Source organism: Colossoma macropomum, unplaced genomic scaffold (genome assembly GCF_904425465.1).
Source record: "Colossoma macropomum unplaced genomic scaffold, Colossoma_macropomum, whole genome shotgun sequence".
NCBI lineage: Eukaryota > Metazoa > Chordata > Actinopteri > Characiformes > Serrasalmidae > Colossoma > Colossoma macropomum.
The window spans coordinates 19,789,766-19,807,815 of NW_023494802.1; the positions used below are offsets into that span (position 1 = coordinate 19,789,766).

General features: G+C 38.4%; 1 protein-coding gene across 1 annotated transcript in view; it reads right to left on the reverse strand.

Moving 5' to 3' along the window:
• Positions 1–18,050, reverse strand: part of cntn3a.1 (contactin 3a, tandem duplicate 1) — a 127,167-nt gene that overhangs the window by 35,572 nt on the left and 73,545 nt on the right. Inside the window, exons 6-9 of the mRNA XM_036592141.1 lie at positions 6,397–6,600; positions 5,400–5,502; positions 4,944–5,128; positions 2,775–2,914 (exon numbers count right to left, since the gene is read on the reverse strand). Of these exons, the coding sequence (XP_036448034.1) occupies positions 2,775–2,914; positions 4,944–5,128; positions 5,400–5,502; positions 6,397–6,600 (632 nt within the window). The remainder of the gene's footprint in view (positions 1–2,774; positions 2,915–4,943; positions 5,129–5,399; positions 5,503–6,396; positions 6,601–18,050) is intronic.

Consider the following 18,050-nt stretch of genomic DNA (forward strand, 5'->3'; position numbering starts at 1 on the left):
AAGGTTCTGGGTACATTTTTCGTTCATCAAGGTACAAACAGTGTAAATGTTCCCTCAAAGGTACAACAGTGGTTTTAAGATCTAATTATGAAACTTAAATACGTTTTTCCAGGTGAAACGTTCGTATTTGTACCTTTTCATAACCGAATGTTTTAAACAGAACAGTAAAATAAAGTCCTGGAGACGAGACGGGGTGTGTGGAGTCAGTACAGCTTAGAACATATCATTTCAGTGGATTATGGTTCAGTTATGTTCCCTGACTAAAGGTACTGAGATGTACCATTGAGGGAACCACCCCAGTGACGAGAGGGGAACAGACCCAGAGACAGTTTTATACCTTTATTTCTGAGAGTGTATGACACATCTAACATTTTTTATCTTTTACAGATTCCTACTAATTAGTGATGAAGTTGTAGAGTAGTAACAGAAGCATTATGTATAAATATCTTCAACAAACTGGTTGAACATTGTTAAAAACAGTGATTGCACACTTTTGAATGGTGGTGTACATCTTCACTGTCATAAAACCTTGTACCTCTGAAATCATAACTTTGTAAGAACAGGAAGAAACGTTCTTAACTTTAATAGCATTCATGTTAAGAGAACCAAGTGGACGGATCATTTCTATACGGCGACAAAAAGATTAAGCAGATTTCCAAGTACCATATTTGTACAACCGTGAGGCGCCTAGGAACCAATCACAATCCAATTGAAAGAGGGGGTCATAGAGTTTCTGACTGTCAGTGGAAGATGGCTCCCTTCAGTCTGAGAGGAGATGAGACCCCTGAGCAGAAAGCGTTCTGCGTTCTCCACTTCAATAAGAGTGAATCCGTCATAACTGTGCAGTGTGATTTTCGTCGACAGTGAAGCTCCAACAGCTCAGAGCGTTCGTCGTTGGTTCCACAACACTGGATGATCTCCGAAATCGCACTGAAAGAGCCGTGAGTGCAGCGACACCCGACATGCTCAATCCAGTATGGGATGAATTTGACTACGGTGTTGATGTTGTCCGTACAGCTGGAGGAGGTTCATACTGAGACCTTGTACAATTACATAATAAACGTTATGCTCATTTAAACCATTTACAGTTTACTGCATTGATCTGTAATGATTTACAAGTGAAATAAATCATTTTGAAATTGGATTAATCTTACTGAATCACCCTGTATTTTCATGACATAAAAGGATTCTGCAATGAAACTGATTCCATTTCAACTATTGTATGTTTTGCTTTGCCTATTAATTTTTTTCTGTGACAAAGAATTTCAGAAACTATAAAAATATGTTAAATAAATGGCACATTAACCTTTTAGCAGTGGCTACATTTAAACCTCCTCTGGTCAAAGTCTGGTTTCATCATAATTCTAGTACAAACCTTCGGTTAGCAGGGTTGAGACTCATCACCAACACTTATCCACAGCCTTGCTCTTGTCAGGAAGAAGCTCCAAAACAGCAGCCTTATATTACCTGCCTACTTTACCACCGGTGAAATCAGTCTCACGCTAATGAGGAGGCTGGAGAAAGATCAGAGTCAGCTGAAATTATGTCTATATAGGTAATCTCATTAGTCTTATCTGCCCCACTCTACTGTGCTCACTGCAGTTTGTTGTTATCAAGTGATATCAAGAAGAAAATGCGGAAATGGAACCAGGAAACATGGGGCACCTGTTCATTTGCTGTCAACTTGTTCAAACTAGATTCTTATTTTGCCAGGTATTATTAAGAAAAACTATCCAATTTGGGAGGCACTCGCTTGTTTCTCCTAGGATCTTTAAAATTTTACTTTCAAATTATTTTAGATCTGTTTGTAAGTTCTGTTGGTTGAATATTTTATCTATTTTTTTGTATCTTTATTTTTCTATTTTACGTACTATTATTTTTAATATATTTTTACTCATTTTATTGTTTACTATTACTATTATTAATATTACATAATATTCTCATTAATATTATATAAATTGTTTTTATTGTTGTGTATTTCTTTAATATTTTTACACATTTCTTATTATTTAATCTTTGGAATCTTTATTTTAACAATCTTAATTTGTGTTTTTTTATTCTTCCTGTGGCTCTGGGTTACATTGTAAATGAGGGCACACCTTCAATGTAAACCCGAGCTTAAATAAAGAATAATGATGATGGTATTAGAATACAGCTATCCTACTTTTAGGTGACTCAGGGATGGTATAATTGGTTGGTGTGTGCCTCACAATGTGCACAGCAACTACTGATGTTCATACTTGGCATTGGGCTCACATTTAAATGCCTTGTTTCTGCAGGTCATTATTTTGTGTAAACTGCCCTGTAGTACTTCAGATTCAATATCACTTCCTAGGTTTAGAATCAGGGATTCAGTGGGTATTGCATGATCATGCACAGAGGGACTGAGGAGTGAGGTGAATCAAGGACAATAGTTTTACCTTGCAAAATACTTTGTTATAAGGCTGAAAAAACTCAATTTGTCAACAAATCCTGAACTCGCTTTTGACAAAAAATATACTACAGTAAAACTACAATCCTGGAGTGTTGAAGTGTATTTGCTGCTCAGTAAGCTTACTGCTGATTAGTGAAATTGGATGAGTACTCTTATTAAATATCAGAGTCTTGATTAGAGTTTTAATCTGGCCTGAAATTTTGGTCCAAATCCAAATACGGGTCCTGTCAGGTTCAAACAAATATTTCAAGCTCTAGTCCTGATAACTGTTTAACTGCTGCATGACCAAGAACCTGGACACCAAACCACTAAAACCCAATCAAATTCTCCTTTCACCCACCTCAAAGGTCTCCAGTGGTTCCCCGTTTTTCAGCCATTTGTAGGAGGGTTTGGGTTTCCCACTGGCCTTGCACTCCCAGAGCAGAGAGTCATCGATGGCCTTCTGTGTGTCCTGCGGCGTCTCCAACAGATGAGGAGGTGCTGGGAGTTAACCAGAAGACACAAAATACTGAACATGAAAATGAATTATTAACCGTCAACTTAGTGGGCTGATCATGGGCCATGGTTCATGAATCAGGGGTCTCTATTAGGTCTGGGACCACCTACTGACATAAATCATTACTGTTATTGATAAATATCAAAAACAACAACTATGAAATGGAATGGAATTTATTATTTTTGTCTTTTTATTTTGTATGCTGGAGCACTGCGCCTGCCAATCCAAAATTCCAGGCCTGGTTTTGTCACACTGGAGTGCTGCTACAGAGGAAAACACCATTAGAAACAGTATCTTCCATGATTAATGACAGTCTGAGTTGATTTCTATAGATTTAATGCAATGAAACCTTCACATCAAGTACAATGTGAGAAGACGATGAAGAGGGAAAAGGAATCGATTCATTGTGTAGTGAAGATGAAGCTGTCATTTCTTTTAGCCAGTGCAAGCCAAAGATGCAGATGCTGATTATCAGCCCATTCTGCTTTAATTAAGAAAAGAGCACAAGGAACTTCTTTAGTTGCATTAAAATGAGCGAACAAACTACCAGCCATTAACTCTGATGTGAAAGACATCAATATTGTTCGTGTTTTTTGTTGTTTTTTTATTTTTTTTTATTTTTTTTTCTTTAAAAAATTAAAATACCTTAAAGCTTAAAAGGCCGTAAAATACCCATAGTATCTATGTACAATAATAATAATAATAATAATAATAATAATAATAATATTAATAATCTCAACTTACATAGCGCCTTTCACAAACCCAAGGACGAAAAATGTCGAAAAATAAAATAAATAAAAAATCTAAAAGACTAAAGAGAAGAAAAAAAGGAAGGTTTTAGCTGAGATTTGAAGGAAGACAAAGAAGAGCAATCACGAAGAGTGGAAGGTAGAGAATTCCAGAGTTTGGCAGCAGCAGCACTGAAAGATCTGCCACCCATAGAAGAAAGTCTAGTTGAGGGAACTGTGAGGAGTCCAGCATTAGAGGATTGGAGAGCACGAGAGGGAAAATAAAATGAAATGAATGTATCACAATAATGAGTCCCAGCCCCATAGATAATGATGACTGATCAGTACTGACTGCACATTGTAAAGGGCAGCTGCTATTTTCAAATTATGTTCAAAAATTTAATATAAAAAAAAATAAAAATACAAGGCTTTGTTCCAACAATAATGATATACAGGTCAAAAACCGTGTCTATAACCTGGTAATTATAAATGTCTCATAGCAGCAGAATGAAAAAAATGTGATGCAGACTAGCCAAGTCATGAGCGACTTTATCACAATGAGTGAGGTGTCACTGTGTTATAATCAGCTGTGCATTGATCTGCGAATCATTCATTAGAACTTCAAGGCAGCACAGACATTAGTGATGTTCAATTTGTTACGTTCATCAGTGTTAATGGCATCGTTAATGAATATGTTAATGACTGGTTTGAGGTGTTTGAGGTAACTGAAGAAAGATAAAGATTGACCAATATATGCTCAAATAACGTACATGTGCTGAAAAAGACAGCACAGTTTGCCTACATATGAATAAAAAACAATAACACTGCAATATTCTGAACGTAATTATTGATTTTTTTTTTCCATTTAAAATCAAGCCATCAGGTTTCTAAAAACACGCTGCTTCACAGTTGGTGTGAATGTAAAACACAGTGACTGTATTGTGATGAATGAACAACATACCACAAACTGTGAGTGAGTCTGAAATGCAATTATTCAGCAAGATTACTTGCTAAATCTCTCATGTTTCATAGCAAAATGAGCTGTAACTGAATAATATTCTAATATTGATCACTGCAGAGCACCATAACATTGATGGACAGCTCACAAAATTATGCCTATGGGAGAAAAGCAAAGTTAATTGTGGCCTAATGTGAAAATCCATTCTCTCAAACAACACTGTACACTGCGGGAGGATAATACATAGTTATCATGTAAATAAACACCTAAATCCTAATAGACACAACAACCAGACAGGGTCTAAAATGCTACCACTATTCAACCTACCGTAGAAAGAAAGCTTTCCTTTGACAGAGTTTTTCCCTCTGGAGTTCTCTGCCACACATTCGTACTGGCCAGCATCCTCCTGCTGGAAGTAGGGGATTTCTAGCAGACTGCTAGCTCTGCTAACATCCACTTTTCTGGAGAATGGTGCCCCATCTACTCTTCTCCAGCTGATAGCAGGAACCGGGCTAAAGACAAGAGGCACAGCAGGGTAAGAAAACAGTGATGGATATTTTAGAGATATCCAACATATTTATACATCACCAACAGCATAAATATCTCATAAATGAGAAAGTACTTAAACTAATAAATAAGGTTGTGGTGGCTAGTGAATAATTAGCACGTAATGTCACATGGCTTTTATGTGTATAGCATGTATGTGTTATATATTATGCATGCATGATGAATTATTTCATGCAAATGCATGGTTGGAAAGCACATCCACTGTAATTTACTTACTTTCCCAGTGCAAAGCACTCCAGCTTGACGGTCAACCCCTTGGCTACAGACAAGGCCTCAGGGAACTGAACTTCAATCTTTGGCTCATATTCACCCATAATTCCTGAAAAAAACATTTTATGTAGTGTTAGGAGCCACAGGATTAGCCATTTTTTGTTGTAATAAAAGTCCACTACTCGTATCGCCTGTGACAAAAGCATGGTGCAATTTGATATTAAAGAGGAATTCCACTGATATCTGCAAAATTAAATTGATAATAGGTAAAAAAAGAGTCATATTAGAGTGGTCTGATGTGAATGCTCTGCTCTAGAGAAACCCGAATTATTCACAGCAGTAGTGAAGAACAGACAGGAAAACATCTGAAGTATTTAAAGCCTCTAAAACACCACAAAATGCTATAACATGAAATGTTATATGTATATAAAATTTGATGTTATCAAATGTCTTGCCTGATTCAAGAGACATAGTTCTGATGCGAAAGTTTTTGCATAAAACATTTTTAAATCTTATTTAAATGAACATTTAAATGATGGAGATGTGGATAGTGAGGTAGAACAGTATCCAAACTGTAAGTTTGTAAGTTTCTTGTCAGTGCATCATTTCACAACAAACCACTCTGAAGGACTTTGTTTACACTTCAAATTGAATCATGCAGAAATTCAGAAAACTGAAATCCTACTTTACCTATTTCTTATTAGCTCACTGCGGAAAAACTCCAGAGTGTGGATTCTAAACTATCAAGCGATGCGCTGAGCAGAAGAGGACATTTTTGTCTGAATTTGATTAAAAGTTACTTTTGTGCATACAGTCTTGTTTTGTGGAAAGAACACCATCCTTTCCATCTGCCACATTTTGTCTTTGCCTGGCCTCAAAACAAATTGAAAAACAGTGGCAGATTCGAGCTTTTCGCAAACTGAAGAACGCAAATGGATAATTAATGGTGTGACTTACTATGCAACTGAATATGCAATGTGCAGTAATGTGAAAATAGCTTTACCATCACTTCGTAGAACTAGCGAAGTGGGAGGTCCCTGGACTCTAGATTTGGTCACCATGTTGGTCACCACACAAGTGTAATTCCCCACATCTGATGGCTCCACTTTAGCGATGTAAAGGTTCCCTGTTTTCTGAGATACAAATCGCCGAGTGTCTTGCTTCACAAATGAGGGGTACTCGTTGAAGATCCATGAAAAGGTCAGCTCTACAGGACGACAGGTGAGGTTTTGAGTAGAATATCAGGCAATGCAGTTATATAGTCTAGTATTAACACATTGGAACATTTTAGCATAACAACCAGACCAATGTCATGAAAAAAGGACAATTATGGTAAAACCAAAGGTAAACATATGCACTTTTAACAGATCAATGATACGGAACTACTCACTATCACACTTTCTGATGACAAGGCTTAAAGATTGATATAGCTTTGTGACAAATTGGTAAGAAAAGCAGGGATTTTATGTGGTATTTATTGAGATTGGAAAGTTTGTCTGGTTTAAACATTAACAGAACTGTATTAAATTGTGTTTTGCATGAATTTGCCTTTTTTAACTATTACAACTTCATCTGTTATTATGTTTAGACTTTAAATACTTATATATTTTCAGCTGAATTGTACACAAACAGTAGACGTCGATCACAGAGTTTACATTTTCATTTGTAGCAGAGATGTGTAGGTTGCTTGTATATTAATAATATCATTAAGTCTCTCAAATGTCTAAATATTTAGCAAAAGCCAAATGCAATTGTTGAGTAAGTGTGACTAATCAATAGCCACAGCACTGTAACTACAAAAAGATCCCATGCTGGAATTTTACAATGACGTCAATTATACACTGGCACACAGCATCACACGGCGCCCTTCAGAGTTATCGTCACAGTTCAGGGGGGAAAGCATTTATTTGTATCCATGTTCTTGTTATACATCTTGTTTTCTGTTTAGTATTAAAAAAAAAAATGTTCACAAGACAAAAACACAATAATACATAAAATTAAAAAAATAAATAAATAAAAACTGTCTTGCTGAAATAAAACCATGACCCCAGTTTTATCCTTTTGGAAGAAGCAGCCAGATTTTGATCTAAAATCAAACGTACTTTATATTTCTAATATAAAGTACATTTTATACACACATTTTATATATATTTATTTATTTATTTAGAAAAGACGTGTTTTATTTCTGATGGCCACAATGTTGTGTAATCCCAAAAGATTTCCAAGGCCTTTATAATAAAAACAGCTCTATAATGTTAGCCATCCAAAATCACACTTTATAGTGAAGACTAGACTCTTTAGGCTTGAACTGCATTCTTCTTACACAATATAAACCAATTATATAAAAGTATTTTTTTGGCTTCTCACCATGAAACTTTATACAGAAATGGAAATATATACCAATCAGACTTCACCGAAATCTGTAGTCATTAAGTGTTTACTTTTTTATATGAGAAAAAATTCTGGAGGGCACTCTATACAGATATACACCAATTGGCCACTTAATTAACACCTCCATGTATTTATATTTACTGTCTATTACATTGGCTGCATTTATGATATAGGAGCACTTTGTAGTTCTACAGTTACAGACTGTAGTCCATCTGTTTCTCTGATACTTTGTTAGCCCCCTTTTACCCTGTTCTTCAGTGGTCAGGACCCCCATGGACCCTCACAGAGCAGGTACTATTTGGGTGGTGGATCATTCTCAGCACTGCAGTAACACTGACGTGGTGGTGGCGTTTTAGTGTGTGTTGTGCTGGTCTGAGTGGATCAGTCAGCAGTGCTGCTGGAGTTTTGAAACAACTCAGTGTCACTGCTGGACTGAGAATAGTCCACCAACCAAAAATATCCAGACAACAGAATCCTGTGGGCAGCATCTTGTGATCTTTGGTGAAGGACTAGAGCTTTACTAACACAAACTGTGCAGCAACAGATGAGCTATCGTCTCTGACTTTACATCTACAAGTTGGACCAACAACATGTGTCTATCAGAGTGGACTGTGAGTGGACACAGTGTTTAAAAACTCCAGCAGCACTGCTGCGTCTGATCAACTCGTATCAGCATAACAGACACTAACAGGCCACCATCACGTCAGTGTTACTGCAGTGCTGAGAATGATCCACCACCCACATAATATCTGCTCTGTGGGGGTCCACACCATTGAATTACAGGGTAAAAGGAGGCTAACAAAGTATGCAGAGAAACAGATGGACAACAGTCTGTAACTGTAGAACTACAAAGTGCACCTATATAGTAAGTGGACCTAATAAAATGGACAATGAGCGCAGATATGAGGAGGTGTACTTGATGTAGTGGCTGTTTGATGTACATGACACATTCATTCAGAACCATCGGCCAACTGCGTTTGCACACTGTGGAATTAGACCTCCGCATTTATGCACACATTTACACACACTAGGGGACACACACTTGCCCAGAGCGATGGGCAGCCCTATCCACGGTGCCTGGGGAGCAATTGGGGGTTAGGTGCCTTGCTCAAGGGCACTTCAGTCATGGACTGTCAGCCGAATGGGATCGAACCGGCAACCATCCGGTCACAGGGCTGGCTCCCTAACCTCCAGCCCACGACTGCCCATACAGCACAAAGACTTAGCATTAGGAGGGGGCAACAGCATGTGTTTTGAAAAGGTTTAAGAATTCAATTAATGTAAATGTGTTAAGCACACACAGCTGTGCACACTTTAAAATGCTTTATTTGGTTCCGCACAGAAGACAATTTGACCAGAGGGAGAAAAAAATCTGCGGCACACAGTTCATTAGTCCATTAGTGGTTTTCACCATCTATTTCAAGGGTAAAGGAAGCAGCATCATTTCCAAAAAGCTGTGCACTGGGATGATGGCTGAAAGAAATGGAGCAATACTTTGCAATATGTTTAGCCTTTAACTTGCACACACCTGCAATCTGCAGCCCACACACTGCAAACCTGTCAACGTGTCACAGACATGCAACAAAAATTAGGACAATAAGCTGTTTATATTTCAGACTACCAGTGGCAGGCCTCAGGGGACGACTGTTCAGGATTCTTGAGGCATTTGTTAGGTTTATGTTCCAATGAAATGACAAATTCTTTCAAGAATAACTGTTCTGTGTAATAACGTCGTCAGTCATATTTCTACCACACATTTAATTTCAATTTTTTATGTCCTTAGGCTTATTATTCTGTAAATACATGGAAAATAATGCATACAACCCCATTTCCAAAAAAGGTGGGAAAATGTAAATAAAAACAAATGCGATGATGTGCAAATCATTTAAACCCTATATTTCATTGAACATAGTATGAAGACAACATATCAAATGTTGAAACTGAGAAATTTCAATGTTTTTTGAAAAATAGATGCCCATTTTGAATTTGATGCCAACAACGTGTTCCAAAAAGTTGGGACGGGGGCAACAAAAGGCTGATAAAGTTGTGTAATGCTGAAGAGAAAAAAAAAAAACCTGCTGGTTAATTGGCAACAGGTCAGTAACATGATTGGGTATCAAAAAGAGCATCTCAGAGAGGCGGAGTCTTTCAGAAGTAAAGATGAGGAGGGGTTCACCACTCTGTGAAAGACTGCACTATCAAATAGCGCAACAATTCAAGAATAACGTTTCTCAACATAAAATAGCAAAGAACTTCTGCTTTTCATCATCTACGGTACATAATATCATTAAAAGATTCAGAGAATCGGTAGAAATCTCTGTATGTAAGGGACAAGACCAAAAATCAGTATTTGCTGGCCGTGATCTTTGGGCCCTCAGACAGCACTGCATTAAAAATGGACATGATTCTGTAGTGGAAATCACTGCATGGGCTCAGAAACACTTCTGAAAACCACTGTCTGTGAAAACAGTTCGTCACTGCATCCACAATTGAGTTAAAACTCTAAAACGCAAAGAAGAAACCACCTATAAACAGGATCCAGAAACGCTGCCACCTTCTCTGGGCCAGAGCTCATTTAAAATGGACCGAGGGGAAGTGGAAAAGTGTCCTGTGGTCCGACAAATCAACATTTGAAATTCTTTTTGGAAATCATGGACACTGTGTCCTCTGGGCTAAAGACCACTCAGCTTGTTATCAGTGCACAGTTCAAAAGCCATTATTCATGATGGTATAGCGGTGGGTGATGTGCACATCTGTGAAGGCACCATTAATGCTGAACGATATATACATGTTTTGGCAACATATGCTGCCATCCAGACGACGTCTTTTTCAGGGAGGGCCCTGCTTATTTCAGCAAGACGATGCCAAACCACATTCTGCACTTGCATTGCTCTGTATTAAAAGAGTCCGGGTGATAAACTGACCTGCCTGCTGTCCAGACCTGTCACCACTGATAACATTTAGTGCATTATGAAATGAAAATTACGACAAATGAGACCCCAAGCTGTTGAGCACCTGAAATCCTATATCAAACAAGAATGTAAAAACATTTAACTTTCAAAACTACAGCAGTGTCTCCTCAGTTCCCAAACACTTATAGAGTGCTGTTAAAAGAAGAGGTGATGAAACACAGTGGTAAACAGGCCCCCGTCCCAACTTTTTTGGAAAGTGTTGTTGGCACTAAATGCAAAATGGGCATATATTTTTCAAAAAACAATAAAATTTCTCAGTTTCAACATTTAATATGTTGTCTTTGTAGCATTTTCCTTTAAAAACATGGTTTACATGATTTGCATATCATTGCATTCCATTTCTATTTACATTCTGCACAGCATCCCAACTTTTTTGGAAATGAGGTTGTACGAGTACAAGTTTGGAACCACCAGCATTTCCATGGAGTTTAAGAAACTGACTACAATAACTGCAGTGTTGGACAAAATAAAGTGATAACCAACTTCAGGTGTCTGAGGATAAACTTTATCTAGCAACAAAAATTCTTGATTCAGCTGGGCTTCATTTAAAACAAAACAGATTGTGAAAACTGTACTAACTACAAATTCCATACTACAAGCGAATTTTAAAGTGCTTTTCTCAGTTTCAATGTTGTAGTGGTTACTGCTTTGACTGTATAAAATGCTTAGTTCTGTTCAAACATCTGAAAACAGCTATGCCCCTCGGGAGCCCAAGAGTTCACTTTTTATGGTGACAGGTTGTCTTAAGTCAATTACCTACTGTTTTTTTCCCATTAAAAAAGTTATTTGCTCACTATGCATGGTTGCTATTACCCTGAAGGAAGCATGTAACTGTATATTTGAATTCAAGTGTCTGAAGTGCAAGGGCTTCTATATTAAATGGATCAACAATATGGGTAAAGTGTAGCCAAACGAGGTCCTTTTTCCCTTGAGTTAAAGAATTATACACTGTACACAGTGCAACCAGAATCTTGCTGTTCTTTTGTGTTTGTTGCAGGCTAAAACTTGATTTTGCAGTGGCTTTTCATAGAGTTTGTGGCAACATTTGCAACAAAACGGTAGACATTTGTGATGATTGTGAACCTAGTATATTTCCACAACTTGCTTTGAACGCAGTCTAGTTGGTTCCTAATAAAAACAAGGGAGAAACAAAAAGGAAGTTAAGAGCACTTCTGAGAAACAAGAACATACAGAAATAAATTAAAGAAATAAATTACTGGTACACAAAATAAGCACCCTATATCGGAGTTCTCTCTAACTTATTTTGGAAGAACATCCAGTTGCACTGTGCGATTCTGAACTAGGCTTGAATGGTACCTAAAAATAATTAGGATTACTGATTCCACACTTGGGATTTACACATTTAATACCAAAATAATGTGGTGAAGGGACAAAATTGCAAGCCCTTGCAAATATTGCAAGAGGTTGGTTGAATTGGAGTGAGTCTGCACATTTCTGAGGAACTTATATTACACAGAGATGACCTTGTGTATTTTTAGACAGACTTCTTTTTAAGATGTGATTTAGACTGACCCACAAAAGAGAAAGCTAGTTAGCTTCAACTATGTTCCAAACTCGTCCAGTTCACCCAGACCTCAAAGGGAGAGTGACGAGCCAGTCACATTAATATACAGACGGAAAGGCATTCAGAGACATACATAAACCTACATCCCCAGACTAATAACTTGCAGTACTATTTCCATATTTACTTTAAATATTAATTTCATTTTTTCCTTTTGCAAACTACAAAAAGCAGCAGCAAACTAATAAGCTGATAATAAAGAGTGGTAAAGCATACAGCCAGCCTGATGAACAGCACTGCTGTGCGACATATTAAATCCGTGCAGTCGCCTGATCATCTCGCATTAATAAAACATTCATTGCTCTGTTCTGACAAGCCCATACATATTTAATTGTTGTTTTCGAGTCAATCTCCTCCAAAGGTATGGAGAACGATAAACAAAAAACGAGAACAAAAGGTTACTAATTGACAAATTAAACATTAATAAGGGAGACAAGGGCAGAAGTGTTATATAAAAGAAGTCAAGAAGATGATCAATAGTGGTATTGAGTAAGTAAACTGGTACAATTGCACAGTACAAGACACCGATTGGAGGAAACAAGTTAGCATACAGCATAAAAAATAAGTAAATGAATAAATATGTAAGAGCATTTACTTTTATGTGGTCAAATAAAAGACAGGCTTCTCCGTCAAATAACGAACACGAGCTCTCTCATGCACGGAAAAAGCGTTTCAAAGCACAGGCCAATTTCTCTTGATGGGCCCAGAAGAAAAAACAAGAGATTTCAAGCTTTAGTAAGCTTAAAAAGGTCTACCTCCATTAGAGGAATAAGGCTTGGTGCATTAGGTGCAGCTCTAAACACAGTAATCAAGCCAGCAGGGGAAGAGGCAGACAGGCCACTAATGTAACGCGGCTAGACCATCTACTCCCCATCGCACGCTAAGCTATTTGATCAGAAGTGACACAAAGTGCCAGGGGATGCACTTTGATACTTTAGGAACTATATTGCACGTTGTTAGCAATACAGGAACAACTTCTAGAGTGGGTGTTGACTTATAAGCAACTGTCATATACAGACTGCAGGCTATCTGATGGTTAGAGACATAGACAGTGGACAACAGTGCTCTTCAGCTTGAGTGGGTTGTGGTAGGAGGTGAACGTGAAGGATGGTGCTCTGAATGGATGGGGAGGCTACCTAGAGTATTCAAGCCAAGTTATTTTTGATGAGCTCATCAAAAATAACTTGAGCTGTTTTTCCCTAATGGATCTCAACTGATGTTTTAACCAACTTCCAAGTCATTTCTGTTTCTATTAGCCTAGCAAAAACACAAATAGAGTTAAAACAGGGTTTAACCCATTTCAAATAATACCACCAAAGGGCAAGGTACCAGAAAAGTGAGTAACTTCAAGAGACAGAGAACTATGAAATGGCAAAATTCTTGCTCTTAAAGAACAAATCAAATTTTACATAAGATTCCTTTAAACTACAAACAATGGTTAAGCCATACTTTCCCCTTTTTTGTGGAGTTTGGCTGGATTTTTATTGAGTTTTTCCTCCCCAATTTAGTTATGGCCACTAGGAATGTGCATGTTGGTTCATTTTAATCTTGGAGTTCATGAACGGAACAATGACCAAAAAAAAAACATGGTTTCAAGGAAACTCAAGGAAAATCAACAGGTTTTTATTTCAGATGAGTAGCATACTGCCTCAGATGAGCTAATGGGCTAAAACTACAGCTAACCGCTAACACTGGATCCTGATGGAGACTCCTTGTTTTCTACAGGTGGGCTTGTAGCTGTTCCTGGACATAATATCAGCCTCGCCTATTTAGTGATAAAAGCTGCACTATTTTAGGCTTCTCAGTCGTGTCCTTAATAACATTTCCTTGGCAACACATCCTTGTTAAGGCACTTATATTTTAGAGTAGCAATGCATTTCAACATATCTAATGGTGTTTTTCAGCACCCTGTTGAAAAAAGACCATTAGAATCATTAGGATTGAAACCTTTTGGTTTTACTTTTTAATAGGAATTGGATTTGAATGGTTAGAATTAGAGATGACTAGTTTCCTGTAAGACATTGTTGGATCCCATTAGAAAACCAAATGCATGTAAACCTGTAGGAACACCTGTTAAACCATTAAATTCCTTTTCACTGTGATAACAACCCATCAGGAAAACAGAAAATACTATTACTGACTATTGGAAACCACCAGGAATCGCAGGGCAAAACTTTTCACAGTCCTGTTAAAAGATAAAATTGGGATTTCACTCATTTTTGGTCTGTACATTTCTCAGTTTTTGTCTTCCCATGATAAAACTCAATAGTAATTTCAGTATTCGAACACTGGAACCTCGAACAGTTAACTGAGTACACGAGAACCCATGCGCATCCCTAATGGCCACTTCCCACCCACCAGCTAGGTCTCCTCAAGGTTACCAAGCAAGGTTTTTCTCAGAGACATGTGAAGCCAGCTACTGTATCTTTCCGAACTGCTGCTGGTTCAACATCACAGGACAGCTCAAAACTCTGAAGACCAAGGCTACGTTCACATTACAAGCCTCAGTGCCCAAATCCGATCTCTCGATGGTTCACACTCGTTTACGGAAGTGATTCAAATCTGTCAATGTGAACGAACCGGCGTCCTGAAATGACCCGCATGCGCACATCCTACTCAGTAACGTCACGTGAATGAATCACGAGCATCATCAGCACAAACTAACGAGCAGAACGAGCTTCGCTGAGAAGATAATTAACTCTGATCAGCTCTCAGCTTCATTATTAGAGCGAGACGAAGGAGAAAAAGGTGAGATGAGCTGCTTTTCCACCGTTTACAGGCTTTGATGGAATGATGGCGCACGCGCAGTGGAAAAAAAAGCTGATCTGAGTGTCACATTAAGGTCGCATAATCACGAATCGGATACGTATCCGATCTAGGACCACATATAAAAGTGGCTCAGGTTGGATTTGAGAAGATCAGATTTGTTTGTCCACATCTGGTAATGTGAACGTAGCCTAACTGCAAATTCTGTTGAGTTAGCTTACAGACGCCAGTGTTGGCTAGCATTGTGCTAAGTGACTGGGGGAGAGGGAGGACCACCGTACCAACTCAGACAGAGCGAGGCCAATTTTACTGTCTTGCACTTGCCAGTTATTGAGCTCACGACCTCCCAGTGGGAGCACAGACGCATAAATGGTTGCGCCACTTCAGAGCCGCAGAGTTCACTCTTTATGGTGACAGCTTGACGTAAGTCAATTACATATTCATCTGTTTAGTGGAAATGCAATTTGGTCACCATGAGGTGGTGTTGGCATAACGCAGAAAGAAGCTTTTATCAGATTTATGTTTAGATGTAACTGTCAAGACCTTGAAAGGAAATATTCAAGTAAATGCTATTAACTCACGCTAAGCATTACCACAGACTGTGCTTTTTACAACAACACTACAACCACCTATAGAAAGGCAAGAGTAAGTGAAAAGTTTGCTTGGCGTGACATTTAACATCAGAGCAATTTAGCTTGCCACTAGGTGCGTTAAATCTAGAGCTGGAAAAGAATAAGGAAATTTGTGTTTACTGTGCTGGTAGTGAGGCTGAAAAGACATTTAAAGCCTATGAGCAAGTAGAGGTGGACTGTAATTGCTGGTTGAGAGCAGTGACTGACAAACACGTAAAAGTAATTCAATTGCCCCATCAGGGAACCATTATGTCAGCAAGGCTATTTCGCCATGCATAGATGTGAAGCAACAGGGGGCTGCAAGGGTCAGAGTGGGAGCAAAAAAACACTCCTTTGATGCACATGAACCAAAAAAAGTAACAGTACTACTGATACAATGTAAAAAGCATTTCACATAAAATCTGTGTAATATTTACTGTTCTTAGTGCCATAATATTAAGCATTTGTGGTGAAGCCTTCTGGTTCTTTAAGGTACATTGTGTTTGACAGATAAATTCAAAACTGGAGCACATTTTTCAGTTTTTGTCAAAGTACAGAAATTAATAGTGTGCTTTATAGTGTGCAATTAATTGCATGCTAATGACAGGTCACAGTCCTTGGAAAGATCAGGCATGGTTTTGTTGTGTAATTGGGATTACTGATTATATACAAAATTGCAAGCCCTTCCAAATATTGTGAGGGGTTAGTTCAGAGGTCATTAATGGGCGGACTGCGGTCCAGACACAGATGCTGTCCTATGCGGACCTGAACCTATAACCGATAAACTATGGAGAATTATTTAATTTCGACAGGGTGGTACTACTTTAATCGGCGTAGCTTTTCTAGTTATTACGGTACCGTTTAGTGGCCTGGGAGACTCACAGACCAATCACATGCATTGTGAATATCACACGTGACGCTACTCAGCCAATCAGATCTGTGCATTACGATGAGCACCGAGACTCGAGTGAGTGATGCATGCACAGGGGAGGGACGAGGCGAGAAACAGCAATCGGAGAAGAAAGTGAGTCAGAGGGAAGTTATTCCACATGACGTGATCTAAAAAGAGAAAACTGATAAATATTGTTGAAATATCACTGAATTGTACTTTATTTGATTTGACATTCAGTTGTTGACTGTATAAGATGTTGATATACCTACTAGGCTACTTTAGTCTACAGTATATGGCACTGAATCATAATGCAAGTTAGACATTATGATGTTCCAGATCTTTGCTTGAAGAAATATTCTGTAACTGGACCTTATGAATTTTAATTAAAGACCCCTGGGTTAGTTGAATTAGAGTGAATCTGTGAACACAAATTCCTGACTTTCACAGGGCTGACCTTGACAGACTTTTTTCTAAGATATGTGATTTGGACTGACCCACAAAAGAGAAAGGTAGTTAGCTTTGACTAATAATTTCTGCCACTCCTTTGAGGTTGCAGGTTTGATTAATAATCAGGACAATTTTGATGTTCCAAACTCGTTTAGTTCACCTAGACTTCAAAAGGGACAGTGATGAGCCATTATGCCAGCCAGGCTATTTGGCCTTGCATAGAAGTGAGGCAACAGGGTGCTGCATGGGTCATCTGAGAGCGGTAAAAACAAAACCACCCCTCTGATGCACATGAACCAAACAATTAACAGCACTACTGATAGAATGTAAGAAGTGTTACACGAAAGATCCGTGTAATATGTACTGCTCTTAGTGTTTGTGGTGAAGCCCTTGGTTCTTTAAGTTCCATTGTGTTTGTTTGACATATAAAGGGTTTCTTTTCAAGCTAACATTAGCATGGTGGCAAATTTGTTGTTGCTTGCAACCTGAGTAGTTTCACTTAGAGACAACAACAGTACAGCTTTTTAATCTGGAAACTGAACATTATGGCTACGTTCACATTACGTTGCTCAAATCCAATTTTTTGCTCAAATCCGATCTCTCCAACACGATGGTTTACACTCGTTTAGGTAAATGATTCAAATCTGTCGTTAATGTGAACAATTCCTGAAATGACCCTCATGAGCTCATCCTACTCAGTAACGTCACGTGAATGAATCACGTTCATCATCAGCACAAACTAACGAGCAGAACGAGCTTCGCTGTGAAGATAATTTACTCTGATCAGCTCTCAGCTTCATTATTAGAGCGAGACGAAGGAGAAAAAGGTGAGATGAGCTGCTTTTCCACCGTTTACAGGCTTTAACTTCTGTTCGGCGCTGCTGCCATGGTAACACTGAATGCAGTGGGGGGGATCTGAGTGACACATTAAGGTCGCATGGCCACAAATTGGATACGTATCCGATCTAGGACCACATATGAAAGTGGCTCAGGTCG